Source organism: Tinamus guttatus, unplaced genomic scaffold, assembly GCF_059628265.1.
Source record: "Tinamus guttatus ecotype Peru unplaced genomic scaffold, ASM5962826v1 Tinamus_guttatus_pri_ptg000188l, whole genome shotgun sequence".
NCBI classification, from domain to species: domain Eukaryota; kingdom Metazoa; phylum Chordata; class Aves; order Tinamiformes; family Tinamidae; genus Tinamus; species Tinamus guttatus.
This window is the reverse complement of record NW_028288722.1, coordinates 101071-122623: the sequence shown is the minus strand read 5'-3', so window position 1 is coordinate 122623 and position 21553 is coordinate 101071. Positions and strand designations below refer to the sequence as shown.

Here is a 21553-nt window from a genome sequence, read left to right as displayed (position 1 = left end):
ATACAGAGCTTTGTTACAAAATGAGCTTAGAGAATTCTGGGTCTTCCTACTATCTTGAGTGCAAGGCTCCTGACAATTAATGTGAAGAGAAGCCCTGTTTCTCGTGGTGCTGGTGGCTTTCCAAGCAAACTGCAGATAAAGCAATGCTGAACCACTGAAGCCGATATAAAAAATCCCACCAGTATTCTTAAAAGTCAGATAAATAATTGTAGGGGTTGAGTACGTAAAATTGCAATCTCAGAGCAGTTGTTTTGCTCTGAGTCAAAGTCCAGGTGAACTTGGTAGGTTATGCCTTTCTGTAGATTCAATGGTAAAGCTTGGTAAGTCTTGTGCACGTGAGCCTTTCTTTGAATTAAGACCCACATTTTATCAGGGAAGCTGGGCAGAAGGGCAGGATTTGGTAGAAAGAAGTCAGAATGGCTCAAAGGAATGCAGGAACCTCCTTAGGTAGCATGAGAGTACGGTCCAAAGACTTTTGCTAGATCCAACCCACATTAGAACACATATACCCTACCTGTTCATAGACGAGAATATTTGATATGGAGATTAGAACAGTCCTTGAGCTGAATGGATTTGCCAAACAGGAATTTATTTTAATGGAGTAATAGCTCTAAGCTGCCAGATGTGAGAGGATGTGAGACAGATGTGAGAGGATTTGGATAGGGGCTGCAAGAACAGCTTTGGGATGACCTCCACGAAACACGTTAGCAGGTGCCTTGTGCAGTTTCCATCAAAACAAGTATTTAAGTAGGTGTTGGCAAATTGCTATGAAACTTCCTAATCCCCCAAACCTGCTCCTATGTAGACAGGGAAGTGGAGAAACTGGAAGCAGTGAAAGCAGAGGTCTCTGCGCAGCCACTGCTTATTCCCACTGGCTCCTTTGGACATTTGCATCTGCTGGAAACACCTCTTTTTATTATTTATTTTTTATTTATTTTTATTTTTTACCAAATACTGTAAAAAAAAAAGACCATGCAAATAGCAGCCATGCTGATTTTGGAAGTGCAAAAAGCAGCAGGTGGGTCTAGGCACACTGACATTCAGGATTTCTGCAGATAAAGCAGGTGTGCTGATGCCTAAAGATACTGTTGCTTTATAGAAACATGTATATTAAAAATCTCAGTATTTCTGTGCTCTTATTCAGCCTTACAGAGCGCTTTGTTTCTCTTTTAGGAAAAAAATAATCTTTCATAGAGCTGGATTATAGATATACCTCAAATAAGGTTTTTTTTGAACTTTGCAAACTGCAGAATAGCATGTTCAATACTGTATTTGAATGTGAAATGTGCAGGCAGCGCTGTTCTCGCTTGGAGAGTTTGATCTTAATCAAAAAAAATTAATGCAAAAAAAATCTCTTTTCTTTGCAGGGCAAGTTTATTAGGATTAACTTCGATGTTACTGGTTACATTGTTGGGGCCAACATAGAGACGTGTATCCTACTTAAGCAGTGCAACCTCCGTGTAAAGCAAGTTGGCTAATTTTCTTCTTGACCCTTGAATTCATTGAAAAATGAATGTATTTTTTAGATTTCTTTAACAACATCTACCTCTTCCATTCCTGCAATCAAATACCACAAAGTCGGCGTGCTGCTTCACGCTTAGAAGTCGGATATCACCAAGCTTGGCACTCCAAAATCGCCTAAATTTGCTGACTAGCCTTGAAAGCGGGGTTCTCTGGAGAAACCACTGAAAGTCAATTTGCTCTCTGAAAATTTCTTTGCAAAAGGCACTTTTCTATTCAGAAGAATTCTGTGGATTAACACACTCAGTGTTAATTGCTAATAAATCTCTTGTCGCCGAAACCTACTTCAAGTTTAGCTTTAAGGCCTGCTTTTATTTAGAGTTGCTTATGAACAGGAAAAAAACACACATAAACCAAAACCTGCTTATACTGAAAGCCTTTCTCTAAAGTTACCTTATTATACTAGAAATACAGTGCATGTGTGCATATATATGTATATATACAGACATGTGTGTGTATATATATATATATATATGTGCCTATACATATGCTTAATTTCTAGTCTTTTTACCTTGTGTTGTGGGTTTGTAACAGTAGGATGGTCATAATAAATTTTTGAAATCCAGAAGTTTTGGTGAACAAAATATCTTGTGAGTAGTAATCACAAACCACTGGCAGTGTAATTAACCTTTCAGTCTGTGCCTGTGTTTTAAACTGCCTAATTAATTTTAACTGCAGTGCATATTTAGGACTGTCACAAAGAAAAATCCTGAAAGGCTGCAAAAGACCTGTGTTTGTTCAAAATATGTTATAATATTAAAACTTTTTTATTAAACATGAAGTGTAGTAATGCATGTAATTTCATAGCTCATACAATGTCATAGAAGACAAAATCTTGTTGCAACTATTAAAGTGTCTCTGATCCTTAAGTAATGATATAGCTTGATTTGGCCCACAGTGTTGTTATATATTTTGTTCATTTAAAAAAAAAGTGTAAAATCCTTGATGAGATATAATCAGACTTGTTGGAGAAGTCTCGTGCCGTTCGTCAGGCTAAAGATGAACGGACATTTCATATCTTCTATCAACTGCTAGCTGGAGCAGGAGAACACCTGAAGTGTAAGTTGCTTCTTTTGCAAAACTGCTGTTTTGCATCCAGGATTTGCTCATTTTGGTGCCAACACCCTGCAATTTGAACTGTTCTTTGCTCTTGCAATAGTTAAGTTTTGAAAGGGGAATAGAAAGCCAGATCTTCTATATTGTATCAAGTGGGTTGTCAAGCAAATGTTGTGTTTTGAGCAAATAGCTTCTACGTGGCCAGGTCCAACCTGGGCAGCCTGTCTTGTGCTCTGTCTCTGAGAAACAGTGCATTGAAGCTGCTGGACTCTGGGTTGATCAGCAACAAAGGAGCTACAGCCAGACTCGTTCTGCACCATGCCCTCAAACTGGGTAGAAAAACAGCCCATTTGCCATAAAATAATGAAATCCTGAGGTTTCCTTCAGCCTAGAAGTACTGCATTGGTTATCCTCCCCCCTTTTCCCTCGTTACTCCTGTTACATTGTGATAAGTGCAACTATTTGAAGATACAGACATCTGAGAAATGTTTCTGTGCTTTTGCCTCCAACATTAGATTAAGTCTGCGTCCAGCATCCTTGATGTGGCTGTCACCAATAGCCAACTGTCTTCTGCTTGTTACTTTTCAATCTAGATAGTTGTTTGGCCAACCCAGATAGGATTTGAGTTTAGGTTAGATCAGAGTCAGGTCCTGTTCTTTTTGCATGAAAGAGCTAATGTAGGATGCTACAGATAGGGATTCTGTGAGCACAGCTTTAACTTTTAAGGTATGCTCATATCTCCAGCATTTCAGAAGAATAAATTACTAAGCTGCTATAATATCTTCTAGCCTGTTTATTGCAGTAACTGATTTAGCAAACTGTAGTTTGCTTGCTTAGTGAAAACCAAATTCAGTTGTGTGTGAACAGTATTTTTTTAGCTTTTTTTTCCCCTTCTCTCCCCCTCAACACAGCTGACTTGCTGCTTGAAGGATTTAACAATTACAGATTTTTATCTAATGGCTATATCCCCATTCCGGGGCAGCAAGACAAGGACAACTTTCAGGAGACTATGGAGGCCATGCATATCATGGGGTTTTCGCACGAGGAGATCTTGTGTAAGTTATGAAGCTTTCTGGATTTCTAAGTGTTCTTCCTTGTCTCTTGGGCAACCACACACACTTGCTAATCTAATGTCACCAAATTTAATATTTTGATGTCTTGTCAGCCTGCAGAAAACACTGGTTTTAGATTAAGACAAGGCTAATAAAGCCATTTGCTTAAAAAGCACAGTATAAACTTTATTTCCTTTGTGAATTCATGCTTAAGATGTGGAATGAAAGTCATTATAGCATTTATTCATTTATTTTAAACACAGCCATGCTGAAAGTCGTGTCTTCAGTGCTACAATTTGGAAATATTTCCTTTAAGAAGGAGAGAAATACTGATCAAGCTTCCATGCCAGAAAATACTGGTAAGTTGATCGCATTTGCATGACTTACTATAACTTGCATGGTAGTTTTTTCCTATTGTTTTAGTACGTATCTTTGAAAGTATGGACCAGTCTTCTAAGCTTCCTTGGTAAAGTTTTGTGCCAAAAAAGGCCATGATTGTGACAGTAAGAGCCAACAGGCAATTATTTAAACTCTCTTGTCTTCCGTTCTCTCAACGCAGACAGAAATTAAATAGCTATCACTAGAATTTATGCTGTTTGCATTGCTTCTAAACTTTGAACAAGTATTTCAGCTGAAGTCTTGCTTACTGCTTATCTGCAAAGACTTAAGTACCAGGAAAGTGTGCATGCTTCCATACATTTGTTTGCTTTGGTTCTTGACAGCAGTTTTCTTGCCAAAGATAAGAACTCTGAAGCCAAGCACAACTTCCATAGTGAAATAACTGAACACAAGCATGCAGCATTTAGAAAAATCTGATTTCTGAAGTAGTGGCAGTGTGACTAAGGCTTAGTTTGTCAGTTAATGCCTTAAAGTGACATCAGCTTTTGGATAAGTTTGTTCCTTTGCAAAGAATACGGTCCTTGACGTAGTTTTCAGATTTTCAGTTTAGTTCTCTGGTTCCAGATTTTAAACACTGTCTTGGAAAATAAGGTTATAAAATTGATTTCAGTGCAAAGGCCTGTAAGAGTTGCCATGCACAGGACCTGCTGCACACATGCCACTTAAATTTTATCTCTGTGCCCTGTTTCATGCTTACGTCCTTGGTACTCACAACTTCCATGCATGTGACTAGTAATAACCGCTTAATGCTGTGGGTTTTACACATGCCAGTGTGTAAGTTTATACTCAAAGCACAGAAGTGCTCCTGTAGTTAGCTAAAATGAAATCAGCGCAGAGTTTGGGAGGTTGCCCCAGTTTCTCTGAGGAAGTCGTGATCTGATTCGTGAGCCCTCCTAAGGACGGTATGGCCAGAGTGTCTCGGACAGGAGCAGCAAGTGAGTGTTTTTGATAGCAGTGCGGGTGCAGCTGCGTGTTGACGCCGGGATCTGCTCCTCAAGGGCGATTTGTGAAAGCAGCATCGTGCCTTTCTGCAGCAGACGAGCGAGCTGCGGAGCTGGCAGGAGTTAACCCGCGCGCGAGCTCCGGTGCGGAGGGCTTCCCGCTAAAGGGCAGCGCTTACCCACTCCTAAAAATATCTTTGGCGTCACTCTCCTTTTTAGAAATCTGCAGTCATGAATGCCTTACCTATCGGAAAAAGTCTTAGGAAAAGGGATTGATGCAGGAAGAATGTGTAAAGATAGCATGCGTAATAGGTTATTTTAAATAACTGACACAAAACTGGCACTAAAAGAATGTGAGCGACTGTTTGTGGTGCTATTCTAAACAAAATATTAGAAATGGAAGGTTTAAATCATTTAAATAGTGTTTTGATATATTCTCTAATGGGAAGGTCTGTAATATTACAGTGGTATAGCTGCCTGATTAAAACACAGGTTATTGGGCCACTTGATAGTATCAAGTATCACTTGATAGGTGACCTGTGATGTGTTCATGCATCATCATACTTTTTACTTATTTTTCTGGAAGGGTTAAAAATGCACATGCTGTGTCAAAGTGACAAAATGAACGCTCGTGGCTCGTGGGCCTCTGTGTGACCTCCCCGTGGTTTATGAAATCTGGTGCTTTCCCCACTTGAAGTAAATTGAGCAGTGCATTTCTGTAAACGTTTGCGCAAACCTTGGAGGAGCTACTGCCTGCGTGATGGAGCAGGGCTGTTGTCCACCAAACAGAAGTGCCTTTCCCTGGCACGTGCCTTTGTTTGCAGCTTGTTTTCCCCGCTGTTGCTAGTTGCTGGGAAGAGGTGAGGGCTTAAGAGCTTGTGTTTTATTCCGTTATTTCCAGTTGCACAGAAGCTCTGCCATCTGCTGGGAATGAACGTGATGGAGTTCACCCGTGCCATCCTGACCCCGCGCATCAAAGTTGGCCGAGACTACGTTCAGAAAGCCCAGACCAAAGAACAAGTAAGCTCTGGGGCCTAGTAGAGTTTCACTTCATCTAGCTTTTAATAGAGAGTTGAGATTAAATAGGTACTGCCACCAACTTTGTTTAAACTCACTGTCCTTAGTAACTGTTGTTACCTGGTGAAAATCAGTAATTCACTAGAAGAAACCTTTCCTTTTCCTTGACCTGTGGCTGCTGTCTTTCAATGCAGCTTGTACATATCATATGTTCAGAGAGCTTTTATCTTTATCCAACGGTTTCAAAACGTGTTTTCATAACATTAATCAAACTGTATACTTTTTCTACTGCTTGCTTTTATTCCTGCCTTAATCTTCTTCTGTTGCTTAGTTATATTTGATAGCATCCATGTCTGAGTTTTGATGACTTCTCCAGAAAAAATAAACTTTATGGGTTTGATTTAATTTTTTTTCAGGCAGACTTTGCAGTGGAAGCCTTGGCAAAGGCCACCTACGAACGCCTCTTCCGCTGGCTTGTTCACCGGATTAATAAAGCTTTGGACAGGACCAAACGACAGGGAGCATCTTTCATTGGGATTCTGGATATTGCTGGATTTGAAATCTTTGAGGTATTTTAAAAGATTGATTAGATTTTTTTTTCTCTCTCTCTCCCTATTATTGTGCATTCAGCCCTAGCTGTTGGTCTAGGACCAACAAAATGCAGAAATGTTTCAAGGCTGCAGGAGGGTATCGTGCTCTGTAGCACATGAACACTTCTAATACGCTAAGCTGTAGTAACAAATACTATAATCTAAGCCTTTTTATTGGTTCTGCAACATTGAGTTTTTTTGCTATTATACATTAGTTTACCACATATAGCAGGATATGTAAGAGATTGAGTCATGTATTTGCCAGTTTTCTTTAAAATACATTTTGCAGTATTTCAGGGATTTGCCTTGTAAAGTCAGATTTTTTTTCTTCCAAATATGTCATCGATTCCATCATGATTCATGCTTAGTAATGTTATTTTGCAGTTGAACTCCTTTGAGCAACTCTGCATTAATTATACCAATGAGAAGCTTCAGCAGTTATTCAACCACACAATGTTTATCCTGGAGCAAGAGGAGTACCAGCGAGAGGGGATAGAGTGGAACTTCATTGATTTTGGACTGGATCTGCAGCCTTGCATTGACTTAATAGAAAGACCTGTAAGTTTATGAGTTCATAAGGCTCAGAGATTTGATGTATCCGTTTGTCTTTTACTGCTTGCAAATATCAGGACTGTGCTCAGAATTGTGTCTTCTGGCTGTGCTGCAAGAAGTCGCAGCCCAAGTCACAAATCTAAAATACCATATATTAGAAAAAGTATTTATGCTTAATGGATTTTATGTCCTCATATTAGTGTATAGGAATGCTGAGCAAAAGATATTAAGCTGCTATTCTTATACTTTTTTTCACCCATAACTGATGAAGTCTTTATCCTGTCACTTTCATATTAACCCATAGTATGACATTGCAGGAGCTTTAGTGAGAAAGTCAGAGAAAGGTTTCCAAGAGTTGGAGTAAAACTGCAGCAAATTCTCCAGTAAATTCTCCTTCGAAGATGAAATCTCCTCCAAAAAGCCTGAGGAGAGAATTGTAGATTTTTTCAGTATGCAGATATTTAGATGGATATCCTAAAGTGCATAAAATTATTGGAGCTTTTTTGAAAAGCAAATGGCATACCTTCTTAACTGGTCTGTAAATGAAATCATAAGGGCATGCAATACCACGTAGTAGGCACACGTATCATCTCTCTTCAAACGTGTAAACTTCACATTCACAAGAAACTTTTGAAGTACAAAGCATTATAAACTATTTCTCCAGTGCTTTACTGTATACTTCAGTCTGTCTTTCCCGAGGAAAATGATCCTGTCAAACAATTGTGCTGCTGTAAAATGCAGGCGTTTGTTCCCTGCTTCATTGTAAGAATAAACAAACTTTTTAATGGAGTGTCTAAATTATATGGAGAGGGAGAGGTAGCCCATAAAACTCTGCTGACTGTTCGAGTTGAGCCTGCTAAATCTGTCTGGCTGCTTCTGCTGGATATTGGTGCAGGGCTTGGCAAGGGCAGGCTGAGCGGCTGCCTCTGTGGTAATGAGTGGCTGGGAGGGGTAATTGCCTTCAGTTTAGCCCACATTAAAGCATAATGTTCGCTACTAACGTTAGCTGAACACAGGTGAGTTGCCGTGCACGTATGTGTCACGGAAACAGGGGATAGGGAACACTGGAGCATCCCTATTCCAACCTCTGCTCAACGCAGGGCTACTGCAGCGGTATACAGAAAGTGGAAAAAAGGACAGGTCCCATGGGAGAAATACAGGAACGTAGTCAGGGAATGCAGAGATGCGACAAGGAAAGCTAAGGCACGTCTGGAAGGCAATCTGGCAAGGGACATTAAAAATAACAAAAAAAAAATCTTCAAATACATCAACAGCAAAAGGAAGATCAGGGAAAACGTGGGTCCGCTGGCGGATGGGATGGGCACCCTGGTTACAAATAACACAGAAAAAGCAGAGTTGCTGAATGCCTTCTTTGCTTCGGTGTTTGCCAAGGGCAGCCCTTTAGAGCCCCAGGCCCTAGGGACAAGAGAAGAAGGCGGGGGAGAGGAAGACTCGCCCTGGATAGAGGAAGATTGGGTCAGAGAGCACCTAAGGAACCTCGATACCCACAAATCCATGGGCCCTGATGGGATGCACCCCAGAGTGCTGCGTGAGCTGGCAGATGCCATAGCTAAGCCACTCTCCATCATCTTTGAAAGATCCTGGAGAACGGGGGAGGTGCCGGAAGACTGGAAGAAGGCCAATGTCACGCCAGTCTTCAAAAAAGGCAAGAAGGGGAGGACCCAGGCAACTACAGGCCAGTGAGCCTCACCTCCGTCCCCAGAAAAGTGGTGGAATGGCTCATACTGGCCATTGTCTCCAAGCACATGGAGGACAAGAAGGTGCTCAAGAGTAGTCAGCATGGATTCACCAAGGGGAAATCTTGCCTGACTAACCTGATAGCCTTCTGTGATGAAATGACCAGCTGGATAGACGAGGGGAGAGCGGTGGATGTCGTCTATCTCGACTTCACGAAGGCCTTTGACACCGTCCCTCACAACATCCTCCTGGGCAAGCTCCGGAAGTGTGGGATAGATGAGTGGACAGTGAGATGGATTAGGAACTGGCTGGATGGCAGGGCCCAGAGAGTGGTGATCAGCGGTGCAGAGTCTAGATGGAGGCCTGTAGCTAGCGGGGTCCCCCAGGGGTCAGTCCTTGGTCCAGTCCTGTTCAATTTATTCATCAATGACCTGGATGAAGGCACAGATGCTCCCTCAGCAAGTTTGCTGATGACACGAAACTGGGAGGAGTAGCCGATACCCCAGAGGGCTGTGCTGCCATCCAGAGGGACCTGGACAGACTGGACAACTGGGCGGTGAAAAACCTCATGCAATTCAACAAGGCCAAGTGCAAGGTCCTGCACCTGGGGAGGAATAACCCCAGACACCAGTACAGGCTGGGGACCGACCTTGTGGAGAGCAGCTCTGCAGAGAAAGACCTGGGTGTCATGGTGGATGATAAGTTGACCATGAGGCAGCAGTGTGCTCTTGTGGCCAAGAAGGCCAATGGGATCCTGGGGTGCATTAAGAGGAGCATCTCCAGCAGGTCGAGGGAGGTGATCCTGCCCCTCTATTCAGCCCTGGTGAGGCCACATCTGGAGTATTGTGTCCAGTTCTGGGCCCCACAGTATAAGAGGGATGTGGAGCTGCTGGAGAGAGTCCAGCGCAGGGCCACAAGGATGATCAGGGGCCTGGAACATCTGCCCTATGAGGAGAGGCTGAGGGAGCTGGGCCTGTTCAGCCTGGAGAGGAGAAGGCTGAGAGGAGCTCTAATCAGTGTATATAAATACCTCAAGGGAGGGAGTGCAGAGGACGGGGATGGTCTCTTTTCAGTGGTGGCCACTGATAGGACTAGAGGAAATGGCTGGAAACTGAAGCACCAAAAATTCCATAGGAACTTAAGGAAAAATTTCTTAACGGTGAGGGTGACAGAGCACTGGAACAGGCTGTCCAGAGAGGTTGTGGAGTCTCCTTCTCTGGAGATCTTCAAAACCCGCTTGGATGCAGTCCTGTGCCGCGTGCTGTAGGTGACCCTGCGTATGCAGGGGGTTTGGACTAGATGATCTCTAGAGGTCCCTTCCAACCCTACGTATTCTATGATTCTATGATATATACTGGCATTAACTTGTTTGGACTGGTTGTTAGGTTTGTCTTTTAACTGGACCTAAACACCTAAAGCTGTTTTTAATTTAGATCAGATTGGAATTAGTCTAGATGCTATTTGCTTTGGCATTCACTAACGTAATAAATGCAATTTTTGTTTGTTTGTTTGCTTTTTATAATACTACGTACTGAAATACTACCTTTTAAATATTAACACAGTTGTAATGAAATTGAATTTCAGGCAAATCCTCCTGGTGTGTTAGCTTTACTGGATGAAGAGTGCTGGTTCCCTAAAGCTACTGACAAGACATTTGTGGAAAAATTGGTCCAAGAGCAAGGAACCCACTCCAAATTCCAAAAGCCACGACAGCTGAAGGACAAAGCGGATTTCTGCATTATCCACTATGCAGGGAAGGTAAGGGTTAAACATTGAATCCTTGCTTAGAAATGTTGCTTTTGGTAAAGTGTTGTGAAGTTCTAGCTTCAAAATTTAGAAATACCTGTGCAGGAAGGGGGGCCTTGTTGTATTTTCTTGGACGCATTCAGGAGTGCTGAAAACAATATTAATTTGGACACTAAGCAAATATTTTATTTCAGATTTGTTTAGTTTTCCTGTCAGATTTTCTGTGTACCTTGCAGATGAGCTTTTTGGGACATTTTATTGAAATAAATCTACTGTCAATTTGTGTGTTTCCAAGCTTCATAGCATATTTGGCTGCTTGAACATGTGTTAAGTCAATACCATGATCTTTAATTCCACCCGTTCACATAATGACTTCCTATGTATATGTGACTGAGCTAGTGGCTGAGAGCTATCCTTTAATTTTGATTTAAAATACTAAAGTCAATTCATTAACGTCAGTGGTTAAAATTAGATCAGAGAATTGTGACAAAAAAGTGAAGAATATATTTTTGTTATATCAATACTTACAAGAGTAATTTAGAAAGAGTGAAATTGTCAGTTACTGTATTTAGTAGATTAGGTGTGAAACAAAGACTTAATAAAACTTTTAAGCAAACAACATGGAGTGAAATAACTGGGTGCCTTCCTTATTGCTGAGAAGGAAGTGTTTTAAAGAGCGCTTCTGTCGAACTGTGTGACCATTTCTGTCATACTGGCAGTATGTTGTGTTTCTTACTGCAACCAGAACACACTTTCCAGTTTTCCATCAGAAAGTATCTTTTCTTCAAAAGCGAAATACTTTTATAAAATTGTTGTTGTTGTTGTTATTGTTATTGTTGTTGTTGTTGTTGTTTGTTTGTTTGTTTTGATGGTGAAACTATTTAAATTTGGATTTCTTTCCAAAGATGTTATATAAATTAAATAGAAAGCTCTCTGGTTAAAGCAAAAACATGCCATTTGGACTTGAGAGCTTTTAGGACACTGTTTTGGGCTGGGATGAAATCCATGCCAGTAGCCTGGTGTTCTCAACTGCTGAGCTATGCTGCTTTTGCAAACCACAGTGTTGGTTCTGTCCAAGATAACAGCATTGTTTGTTTTCACTATGGAATGAATTGTTTAAATATAGCTATTAGAGTCAAATTAAGAATATTCATCTTGCAGCACATTCTTAATCCACTGTCCTATGATTTAGATAAAGTTAATTAGAGACTTGGTACTGGCGTTGTTTTTACATCTCCGTAGTGAAGCCTCCTTTTGGCTGTAACACTAGATTGAAAGTGTATACCAGGTATTATAAGAAAAAAGTCAAATACTGATTTTTAAAAGTAATATATTTCATTTACTCTTACAAAAGAATAATTGTAGAAAGAAAAATAGTGGCACTCTGAGCTGTTCTGCGAATACATGTCTAAGAGCCAACACATCACAAGGAATAGGAGGAAAATTCAAGTACAGCTTTGAAAGTTTTTAGCTAGTAAATCAAAACTGAGGGTGGTAGTCTCTTTAATCATGTGCAACTCTGCTGCCCCACAGGTAGATTACAAGGCAGATGAGTGGTTGATGAAGAACATGGACCCTCTGAATGACAACGTGGCTACACTTTTGCACCAGTCTTCTGACAAATTTGTTGCAGAGCTTTGGAAGGATGGTAAGAGAGAGATCATGCTTTAAGTACATAGACAGTACAGATCTAACCTTTTTAGATAAGATTTTTTTTTTAATTTGTGCATGTTTCCCACCACCCACAGCCTCGAATTGTAAATATCTACAGCATTTTCTCAATATGTTGTTTAGCACTGAAAGTCCCACAGGGGAGCTGGATTGCTCCTATGGCCCCCTGCACATGTACCATTTCTGATTAGCTGCTTTTCATGTTCATTATTTGAACGAGTTTTCACCTACTACTTGTTACCCTCTGTCAAATGTCATCTTGAGAATGCCCAGAACTCTGATTTGACTTGTTGGGGTGAAGTCCCCAGCATAAATAGCTGTACTGATACTGCTATTGTTAAAATGCTGTCCTCTGTGAGTCTGAGCACAGTTATTTATCATGAGGAGCCATATTAGTGCTTACAGATATTGCATGTTCATACCCAACCCTATATTACTCCTGTTCCAACAGCATACTGATAGTATCCTTGCACATCAGCTTAAGGTATTTCTCATCATCTTACCAAAATATTCCAAGAAACAGCAATAACCTACTAAATGCTTAGCAGGGAATTATCTACCTTTAGTTTTTTCTTATACAGTATATTAATTACAGACAGTATATTTAGATGTTAAATATATTAATCGTGCAGTTTCTTACTCCGGGAGGAAATCAAGCTTGTGATATAGATGATGCTGTAGGTTAATACTGAGTTGATAGGAATTACTTACTTCAGCTAGAGAAAGCAGTTTTAATAAATACATGCAATAAATATACACAAAACTTTTGATTGGGCATCTGTTTCTTTCCTTTTGAGTATAGATATAGAAGCAAAAGAATTTCAATACAAATGCTCCAAACTTGCTTCCAGAGATGGTTGAAATGTGCATGGAATATGTTGTGGCCTTATTGCTTTTGTAGCACAATATAAAATCTGCTTGCAATTGATGAACCTGTTCTGTATACTAACTGAAGTGTCTTGTGTATCTGCTCTTCTGTCTTTGTTTTCACTGTTTCTCTGCCTTAGAGATTCAGAATATTCAGAGAGCCTGTTTCTATGACAATATTACTGGTCTTCATGATCCACCAGGTGAATGGGTATAAAAATTGTAGGTCTCCTAAAGGCAGGGCTGTTGTATCTACAGGAAAACTGTTTTTGCTCGTAGGCTTGCATGAACTTTTCATTTCATGCTCAATCTAGGTATACCTCCACAAGGCAAATGTTTTTGAGTGCATACCTATTCAGTTGCTGCTGCATACATATAGCATTTATATTTTATGCATTGCATTTAAGCATTGCAAATGAAAAGGTCTGTTGCTTCCAAGTTCCGTGTTGAGATGCAGAATTGCCTCTTAAGCAATAACTCTCCTAGCTCCAGGGATTCGAGATGGCATGTGGGCAGTTCTTAGTATTATCAGGCTTCTTTCAGCAGTCCAATGTTGACAAAACTCTTAGATGTTTTGGAATGTGGATGTATTTTAGGGGAGAAAAGGTGACATGTATATTAAAAATTAGAATGAGGGCTGCAGTTTCAGTGGAGTAGTAAATGAAATAAATTGCTTCCAGAATTCCAGGAATTGTTTTACTTAAAAACCTCTTTACAACATTTATATTTCCCTTTTTAGAAGCTGCACACTTTTTTTTTTAAAAGGAACTAAGATGTTGGCTAAGACATTTATTGAAAATGAAATATTTATTTTGAAGACGCTTTAGATATTTTATCCAACTGCTTTCTCCTCCCTCCCTTTTTCCTCTCCCCAACTTTTGAAATATGTGTTGGTGCCCACATGGGGCTTGTATCTTCAAACAATCCAGTTTTTATGTGGGTTTGTCCTCCAGTGCTTGCGATATACTGCACACTTGTGGCAATGAGTTTTGTTCTCTCAGACAGGTTAGAGAGGACTTGAGTTCAAAGTCTTCCATCAAAGGGTGATAGTCCGGGCACGCTGTTCAATGGCAGCTCTTAGCCTTAGGAAATTAACATATTAACGTTTAATGTTAATATTCCCTGTTATAATATTGATAACCTTAAGTTGGAGGACTGGGGAGAAAAATGAAAAGATGCACTATTAACTTCAACATCGTCACCAAAAAAAAGATGTTGTCTGAGATAGTTGAATGATGTCAGTCATTGGTGGTGTCTTGTTGGATGCATGTTTTTAATACTTATAAAATGTTTTATTCAACCTCTGTAAAATTTCAACAATTTTTATCCCATTTTATTCTTTAAACTAAATGTGTGGGCTACATTCTTCTGAATGCTTACTACCCCCTTATGGTTCTGACTTAAATAAACAGCTTAGACTCTTGTACTTAAAACTACGTGTATGTAGGATCTGGGCTCTGTTCTCTACTGCATAGCAGACTTACAAAGGGTTACTCAAACCCTGTTTTAATTTGGTAGACCTAAGAAAGAGAGTTGGGTGTGAGCATGAAATAGAACAGCCACTTATATCCTAAGTACCAAACAAATTCAGACAGTGAGGGGAAATTCCTTTTGCTTTGGTTTGAGTGAACTTGAAGACTGAAATTGAAATTTTTATAAGTTTCAATTGTAGCCTGTGTATAGTTGCTTGTTTCTGGCTGGCCAGCTTGGGTTTCATGGAGAGCCAATACCCACTGTGTATCTGCTCAGTACTAAGAAATAGCAGCTCTTATGATGAGGGTGTAACCTTTTGTATTTTTTCCTTTTGAGAACTGTTTAATTGCTGCAATGCACATGGAATCACATTCAAGACTATGAAGAGGAAACCAGAGAGATCCTTACACAAAATATTTGCTGTGTTCTAAAAATTAGGAAAATAATAACCCTTAATCTCTGCTCTGATGCTTTATGACAGTTTTGGTGTGCAGTTTTCCTATTTTGAAACTGCTCTTTTGCCCAAGGAGACTTTGCATGTGTATGCACAATTTGAAATAATTTTTCAAAGTAGCAGATTAGCAAAACTCTGGCATTTTGTCACTGAAACAACACTAAATCTTCTGTAAATAGCCTATGATTTTTTCATATTCAACAAAACCCATATTTAATCTACATTGTTATCAATTCACTCTTCATTTTAAGCGAATATGCAGATGTCTAATTCCAGACTTCCAACCTGGAAATATTTATCATTGTAAGAATTCAAATAAATGCTGGTTTCCAGGTGATTTTCTGCCTTTTAAATTTTACTTAAGGAGAAGAGCTTTACTGGTCACGCAGAACTACAAGTAAAGAGCTGGATATTTTAGTACGCATCTACTAAAGCTCCCCTATTCTGCTGTCTAAGTTTGTGGCTTTTGGTCCCACTGCTTCTGCCCAGTGTCCCTAGTGTACATGCTGACTGCCTTGCCTACGGATGGCATCTTCTGTCATTTGTTCCACAAAGCTTTTGCTGCTGCACTACTGCTCCTCTTTTTGCATATCTTTATACCTAACGAGTATTAAGGTCCGCTTAACTCTTTTTTTCTCTTGTGCTTCCCAGTGGATCGTATCGTGGGTCTGGATCAGGTTACTGGAATAACGGAGACGGCTTTTGGCTCTGCCTACAAGACGAAGAAGGGCATGTTCCGTACTGTAGGGCAGCTGTACAAGGAATCACTCACCAAGCTGATGGCAACGCTCCGAAACACTAATCCCAACTTTGTCCGCTGCATCATTCCAAATCATGAAAAGAGGGTATGTGCTATAGACCTTTCTTTTCTTTTCCTTTAAAAGAACTTCCGTGTGCATGTTTAGGTATGCATGATTTTTTTGTCTCCTTCCAAAATTGGAAGTTGAGTTTTGCAAAGCTGATACACGGAGTTTATTGGCATGCCACTTGCATCTTCTTATTTAGAAAGTTAACTTTGGAGAGTACATCCTGAAAAAAAAACATAAAATGCCATTTTCCATGCGTACGAGTTGGGAGTGTGAAAATAATGCTTGTTTTGTTGTTCAGGCGGGAAAACTGGATCCACATCTGGTTCTAGATCAGCTTCGTTGCAACGGTGTTTTGGAAGGAATTAGGATTTGTCGACAAGGATTTCCAAACAGGATAGTGTTCCAGGAATTTAGACAGAGGTAACAGCAAGGGATCTTTTGAATTTTTATTCTGACGTGAAGTTCTTTGTTAAATGATTGAAGACAGGAGGAGGGGGAAACACACAACAGAACAAAATCTGAAATGGTATTAGTTTTTTGAAGTGGCTTGGAATTGAAACATTTAAATGCTACTTGTCATTTGGCCTTCATTTTCTTGTTCAATGCTACTGAACATCCTCGTTTGGGCCTACACAATCCAAACTCTCAAAAGCAATAATCAAAAAGACAGGTTTTGCCCAAAGTAGGTGATAAGCCTTGGTAATAAATCACAGAATGGTAATAAAATGATAATAAAAGATAAGATGGTAACCTAACAGAATGATATGAAAAGCCATAAAAATAGTACATTGCCATTGCTTTAACAAAATGTGTGGATTTATTTATTCTAAAGAGGGAAGAATGGAAAACAATCTAAAATGGCCTTCTGGAAAAACTTTTTGGAGAAACTCCTTAACCCTGCTTGGTGACTATTATGAGTTTGTAATGATGTTGCTTGAGTTTGAAAGGTTTTTTGTTGTTGTTTTTTTGACTTACAGATACGAGATCCTTACTCCCAATGCAATTCCAAAAGGTTTTATGGATGGGAAGCAAGCGTGTGAGCGAATGGTAGGTTTACCCCCAAACACTTTTTAAAACAAAAAAGTTAAAACAGAAAAATATTGTCCTTTTTTGTGACAACAATGTGTTTGTCTCCCATTTAGATCAGAGCCTTAGAGCTGGACCCCAATTTGTACAGAATTGGACAAAGCAAGATCTTTTTCCGAGCTGGCGTCCTGGCACACTTGGAAGAAGAACGAGATCTGAAGATCACAGACATTATTATATTCTTCCAAGCAGTCTGTAGAGGATACCTGGCTAGAAAGTATGTGTCCTTTAATGATTGGGTCCCCTCATTGTCCTTTTAAGTGTCTGTAATAGCGAGCTATGCATCAAAACTTCTATTGGAGAAGAGTCCTTTTCTCAAGATAGAATGTTCTTTGATAAACTCTAAATGTGTCTAAACTGAATAGGTAAATTTGTACCTTCATTTTGTAATCATATTTTATTTTCTTAATCTTGCCTTTGACATATGTAGCTATTTACAGGATAACTGTTAACTGCAAAAATCTTCACAAGAGGATCTTGAAGTTACTGTAAAACTCCTTTCCTGATATTAAAGGGGAGAGTTCAGTGTCTGCATTCCATTCTTTTATATCTATTTGAGAAAAGGACTGTTAACAGTAAGAACAAGTAGCATTTGTTTTTGCTGTTATGAGAATGGTGAATCCAGTTCTTGCCTTGTTTCTTCATACAAGGAATGGGGACCCATAAATCATTCTAGTCACTGAAACTTAAAATTAAGCGTATTTATGGTCTGCAAGTGTTGTAGGGTAGGGTAACCTTAAAATTAAAACCACAAATACATGTACGCTGAGCTGTATTTAATATGAAGAAACGTTTTTCACTGTCTTCAGGGCCTTTGCAAAGAAACAGCAACAACTGAGTGCACTGAAAATCCTGCAGAGGAATTGTGCTGCGTATTTAAAGCTTAGGCACTGGCAATGGTGGAGAGTCTTCACGAAGGTTTGTTTTGTTCTCTCACTTTCTTCGACCCTTGCAAGTCAGTAGAATGTGGTTTCTTACTTGTCTGTCTCAACTCTTTGCAGGTGAAGCCTCTTCTTCAGGTCACTCGCCAGGAAGAGGAACTTCAGGCTAAGGATGAGGAGTTAATGAAGGTGAAGGAAAAACAAACAAAAGTGGAGGCAGAACTTGAGGAAATGGAAAGGAAACATCAACAGGTTTGTGCCCACGATTGGCTTTCAGTATGCAAAATGTGTTTTGCATTGCATCCTATGTGAGGAGCTTATCTTGAGAAAGATCCCTGCGAGCAAAACCGTAGCAAGAGTGTTTTTAGTTCCATATCTCTGCAGTTGCTGTGCCCGTGTCAGCTTCTGCCCAAATATCTTTGGCAGCATTCAGTCCCTATGCAGGGATGAGGACGAGGGAGTCTCTTGGAAACAGTCATTTGCCTCATCTTTTTCTCCTGGGAGAGCTGAGGAGGTGGGGTGGGCACAGTGGGATCTGTTCTTTAACGTGTGGGGACAAGAGGGTAGATGTCACTGTAGCCCTTCTCTTATAGCTGGTGTCTTTTGGACTGCCAATAAAGCTCTCTGATAAAAGTTTTCGTTTTGGGGTCTTGACCACAGTGTTTCATACTGAAGCAGAACTTGGTCTTCAAGTATGTTTATAGTTGTCATGTCTCCAAGAAGCTTTGAAAAGTAAAGATTTTACTGTTTTCTTTTTGTGTAATATTTGCAGCTCTTAGAAGAAAAGAACATTCTTGCAGAACAGCTGCAGGCTGAGACAGAACTCTTTGCAGAAGCTGAGGAGATGAGGGCTCGTCTAGCTGCCAAAAAACAAGAGCTGGAAGAAATTCTTCATGATCTGGAGTCAAGGGTGGAGGAGGAAGAGGAGAGAAACCAAATACTGCAGAATGAGAAAAAGAAAATGCAGGGACATATTCAGGTACGTGTCTTGCTAGACTAGAGATGGAAAAGCATGTGTACAGAACTGCTAGGGACTGAAAGCTGATCAAACATCTCCAGAACATGGAGAAAGTTAGTCCTTTAGCATCATGGAGGGAGTAAAATCAGCTTGAATTCTTCCTCTTTCCTTCAGTGTTTTTAGCACTCTGTGATATCCAGGGATATCAGATGAGGGAAATAAAAAGCAGAAAAGTAAAAAGGCCTGTTGTAAGCTACAGCATGTATAGACAGAGGTTTGATGTCAGCAAACTCTTCTGAGTAGGCAGGAGCTAGAAATTACTGCATGTGGCTTAGCTGTTTTCCTATATAAACACCCTCGTGAGATGATCTCATTTCTGAGAGAGAAGTATTCCCTTTTCACTTAAATTCAGTGAGAATATTGTGAAGAATATTCCTTCCTTGACTTTTTTGAAGCAGAAAGGAAGCTTCATCTGCTCTAAGTTATTTGTTTCTGTGAAAATCAGAATGTAGATGTTTCCTTTTGCATATATGGGCACCTTGAAAAATTCTTACAATTTGAGGGGATACATGAGAATGGAAATGTCTTTCAGAATACTGTAAGTACTTAAGGAGAAAAAAAAAACTCATCCCACAGTTTCTCTATGCCTCTTAGTAAGTGTCCGTTGATAATGCACAGAATCTTATTGAAGACTGAATAGAAGCACAAAATATTACAACTTGTCTACTGCTAACTAATGCTGTCAACTTCTGAACCGTTCCAACAGAAATATTGAGATCTACATTTAAATCTCCTCACTGGGGACTTGTTGCCTGTGGCAACTCTTCCCAGTCCCTAGCATCAGTGACATGCTTTGATCAAATACCAAAATACCTGTTTGCAACAGCTTCCTTCTTTACCCATGGCACTAGTACTGTGACACCTGGTGCCCTGTTCAGGTACAGTGTGCTAGGAAGCCACTGTGGTTAAGTACCATTGTTTTTTTTTTCTCCCTGTAGTGTATTTCTTTTGAAAAATTAGGAAGGAGAAAGATGAGAAGGAATGAGTGTGTATTTCCTAGACAGCAGGTTGTGTATGCTTGCCAAAGCTGAAAGAGAGTGTAAAAGATTCCATGTATATCACATGACTCTAAATTTCATTACCAGATCATTGATACTATATGAGTCTAATAAAGTGAAGGGATTTTTACTGTCACTCAGGACAACTGCCTCTTCAAAAATAATACCTGTTTTTCATTTTAATAAGCAAAAAAAACCACACTGAAACAACACATGGGTAACAAAAAATGCATGCATGTGCCTATCTCTGTTCCTAGGACCTAGAGGAGCAGCTTGATGAGGAGGAAGGAGCTCGGCAGAAGTTGCAGCTTGAAAAAGTGACAGCTGAAGCAAAGATCAAGAAGATGGAAGAAGAGATCCTATTGTTGGAGGACCAAAATTCCAAATTTTTGAAGGTGAGATCAGTATATGTGGTGGCGTTTCTGCTCTTAACAAATAGTAGCATGAAGTGACAGCTTTCAGAGCTCTCAGATCTCCAAAATGGCTTTGGATGAGTGTTAAATGGATTTAACACACCCATGTGTTGAACTTCAAAGCTCAATCTTAGAAAACATTTTTTTATACTATACAAATGGATCTTTATAATCCCTTGATGATTACCTGAAATAAATTCTGTTTTAATATGCTGTACAATGCCTTTATTTGTACTGCATATATTTAATTATTCGTGCTGCTTGAAGACTCTGAATAGTATTTTAGCTGTTACTCTTCCCTGTTTTTCTCTTAACTAGGAAAAGAAGCTGATGGAGGATCGAATTGCTGAGTGCACTTCTCAGCTGGCTGAAGAAGAAGAAAAAGCCAAAAACTTGGCCAAACTGAAGAATAAGCAAGAAATGATGATCACTGATTTAGAAGGTTTGATCTTACTGAATTTACCTATTAACAAGTTGGAAGACATGCTGGAAAGAATTGTGTTGCTAATTCCAATGAATGCAATTACATAGTTTAGTCTGATGTAGCTTAATATGTAGATATCTTAACAGCTTTTATTTGCTGTTTGTTTAGATTTTTGTGAGAGATTTGCTTTACTTGCATGACTTGGTTACATCTGTCTGCTCCATCTTACTCTTCCCTCTAACTTGTTAGTTTTTCAAGTTTAAGAATCCATTTCATTTACAAACACTTTTCAAAAATTTATGTTGTTGCACAGATTCCTCAGTAAAAAGGCAAAATGTTTGTCTCTGGCAAGTTGCTGCACTTTTCTGTTGTAACACATTAGAATGTCATAATTCTGAAAGAATGCTATTTGTTGTTTCCTAGGCTTCTAAAAATTTTTGAATAAGCAAGTCTGAATCATTTTGCTTTTCTTAATGTTTTGTTTATCTAAAATAGTTCAGTTTCTTTGGTCATTTATTTAAGGCTGTTTTACCGTGTAGTGACAGGCTAAATCAGCACTATATAAAACCCTTCTTGGTTTATTAAAAAAAATTACTTATGGCTGTAAAATAGCTGCTGTAAAACACTAATAAATTGCCAAGCCAGAATTGCACAAATGTAAGACTAAGTCTCTCTCTGCACCCTAATTTGGAAATAGTTTTTCACCTACTCTATTACAGCCAGTCTTGCATCATATTTCAAACTGGACATGCTTATGGAAGAAGACCAAAGCTTAATATTCTTTGCTTTAGTCTTCTGTACCTTTTCTTCGAAAGTGATATTCAGAGACCTTAAGATGGGCACTAGTAAACTGCACTAACTGGAAAATAATGTTTGAGTAGTTGTGT

The 21553-nt window shown here is 39.5% G+C and overlaps 1 protein-coding gene across 4 annotated transcripts in view; it reads left to right on the top strand.

Moving 5' to 3' along the window:
• MYH10 (myosin heavy chain 10) overlaps positions 1-21553 on the top strand; it is an 86474-nt gene that overhangs the window by 48319 nt on the left and 16602 nt on the right. For 2 of the 4 annotated variants that reach the window (XM_088523391.1, XM_088523390.1), the window contains 19 exons: positions 1368-1431; positions 2482-2580; positions 3489-3632; positions 3893-3988; positions 5871-5989; positions 6403-6555; positions 6961-7134; positions 10411-10584; positions 12106-12220; positions 13251-13313; positions 15689-15882; positions 16145-16266; positions 16824-16893; positions 16989-17149; positions 17742-17850; positions 17934-18065; positions 18586-18792; positions 20087-20224; positions 20561-20684. In XM_088523391.1, coding sequence (XP_088379517.1) covers positions 1368-1431; positions 2482-2580; positions 3489-3632; positions 3893-3988; positions 5871-5989; positions 6403-6555; positions 6961-7134; positions 10411-10584; positions 12106-12220; positions 13251-13313; positions 15689-15882; positions 16145-16266; positions 16824-16893; positions 16989-17149; positions 17742-17850; positions 17934-18065; positions 18586-18792; positions 20087-20224; positions 20561-20684 — 2458 coding nt within the window. The remainder of the gene's footprint in view (positions 1-1367; positions 1432-2481; positions 2581-3488; positions 3633-3892; positions 3989-5870; positions 5990-6402; positions 6556-6960; positions 7135-10410; positions 10585-12105; positions 12221-13250; positions 13314-15688; positions 15883-16144; positions 16267-16823; positions 16894-16988; positions 17150-17741; positions 17851-17933; positions 18066-18585; positions 18793-20086; positions 20225-20560; positions 20685-21553) is intronic. The other 2 variants (XM_088523393.1, XM_088523392.1) reach the window with 1 other exon arrangement.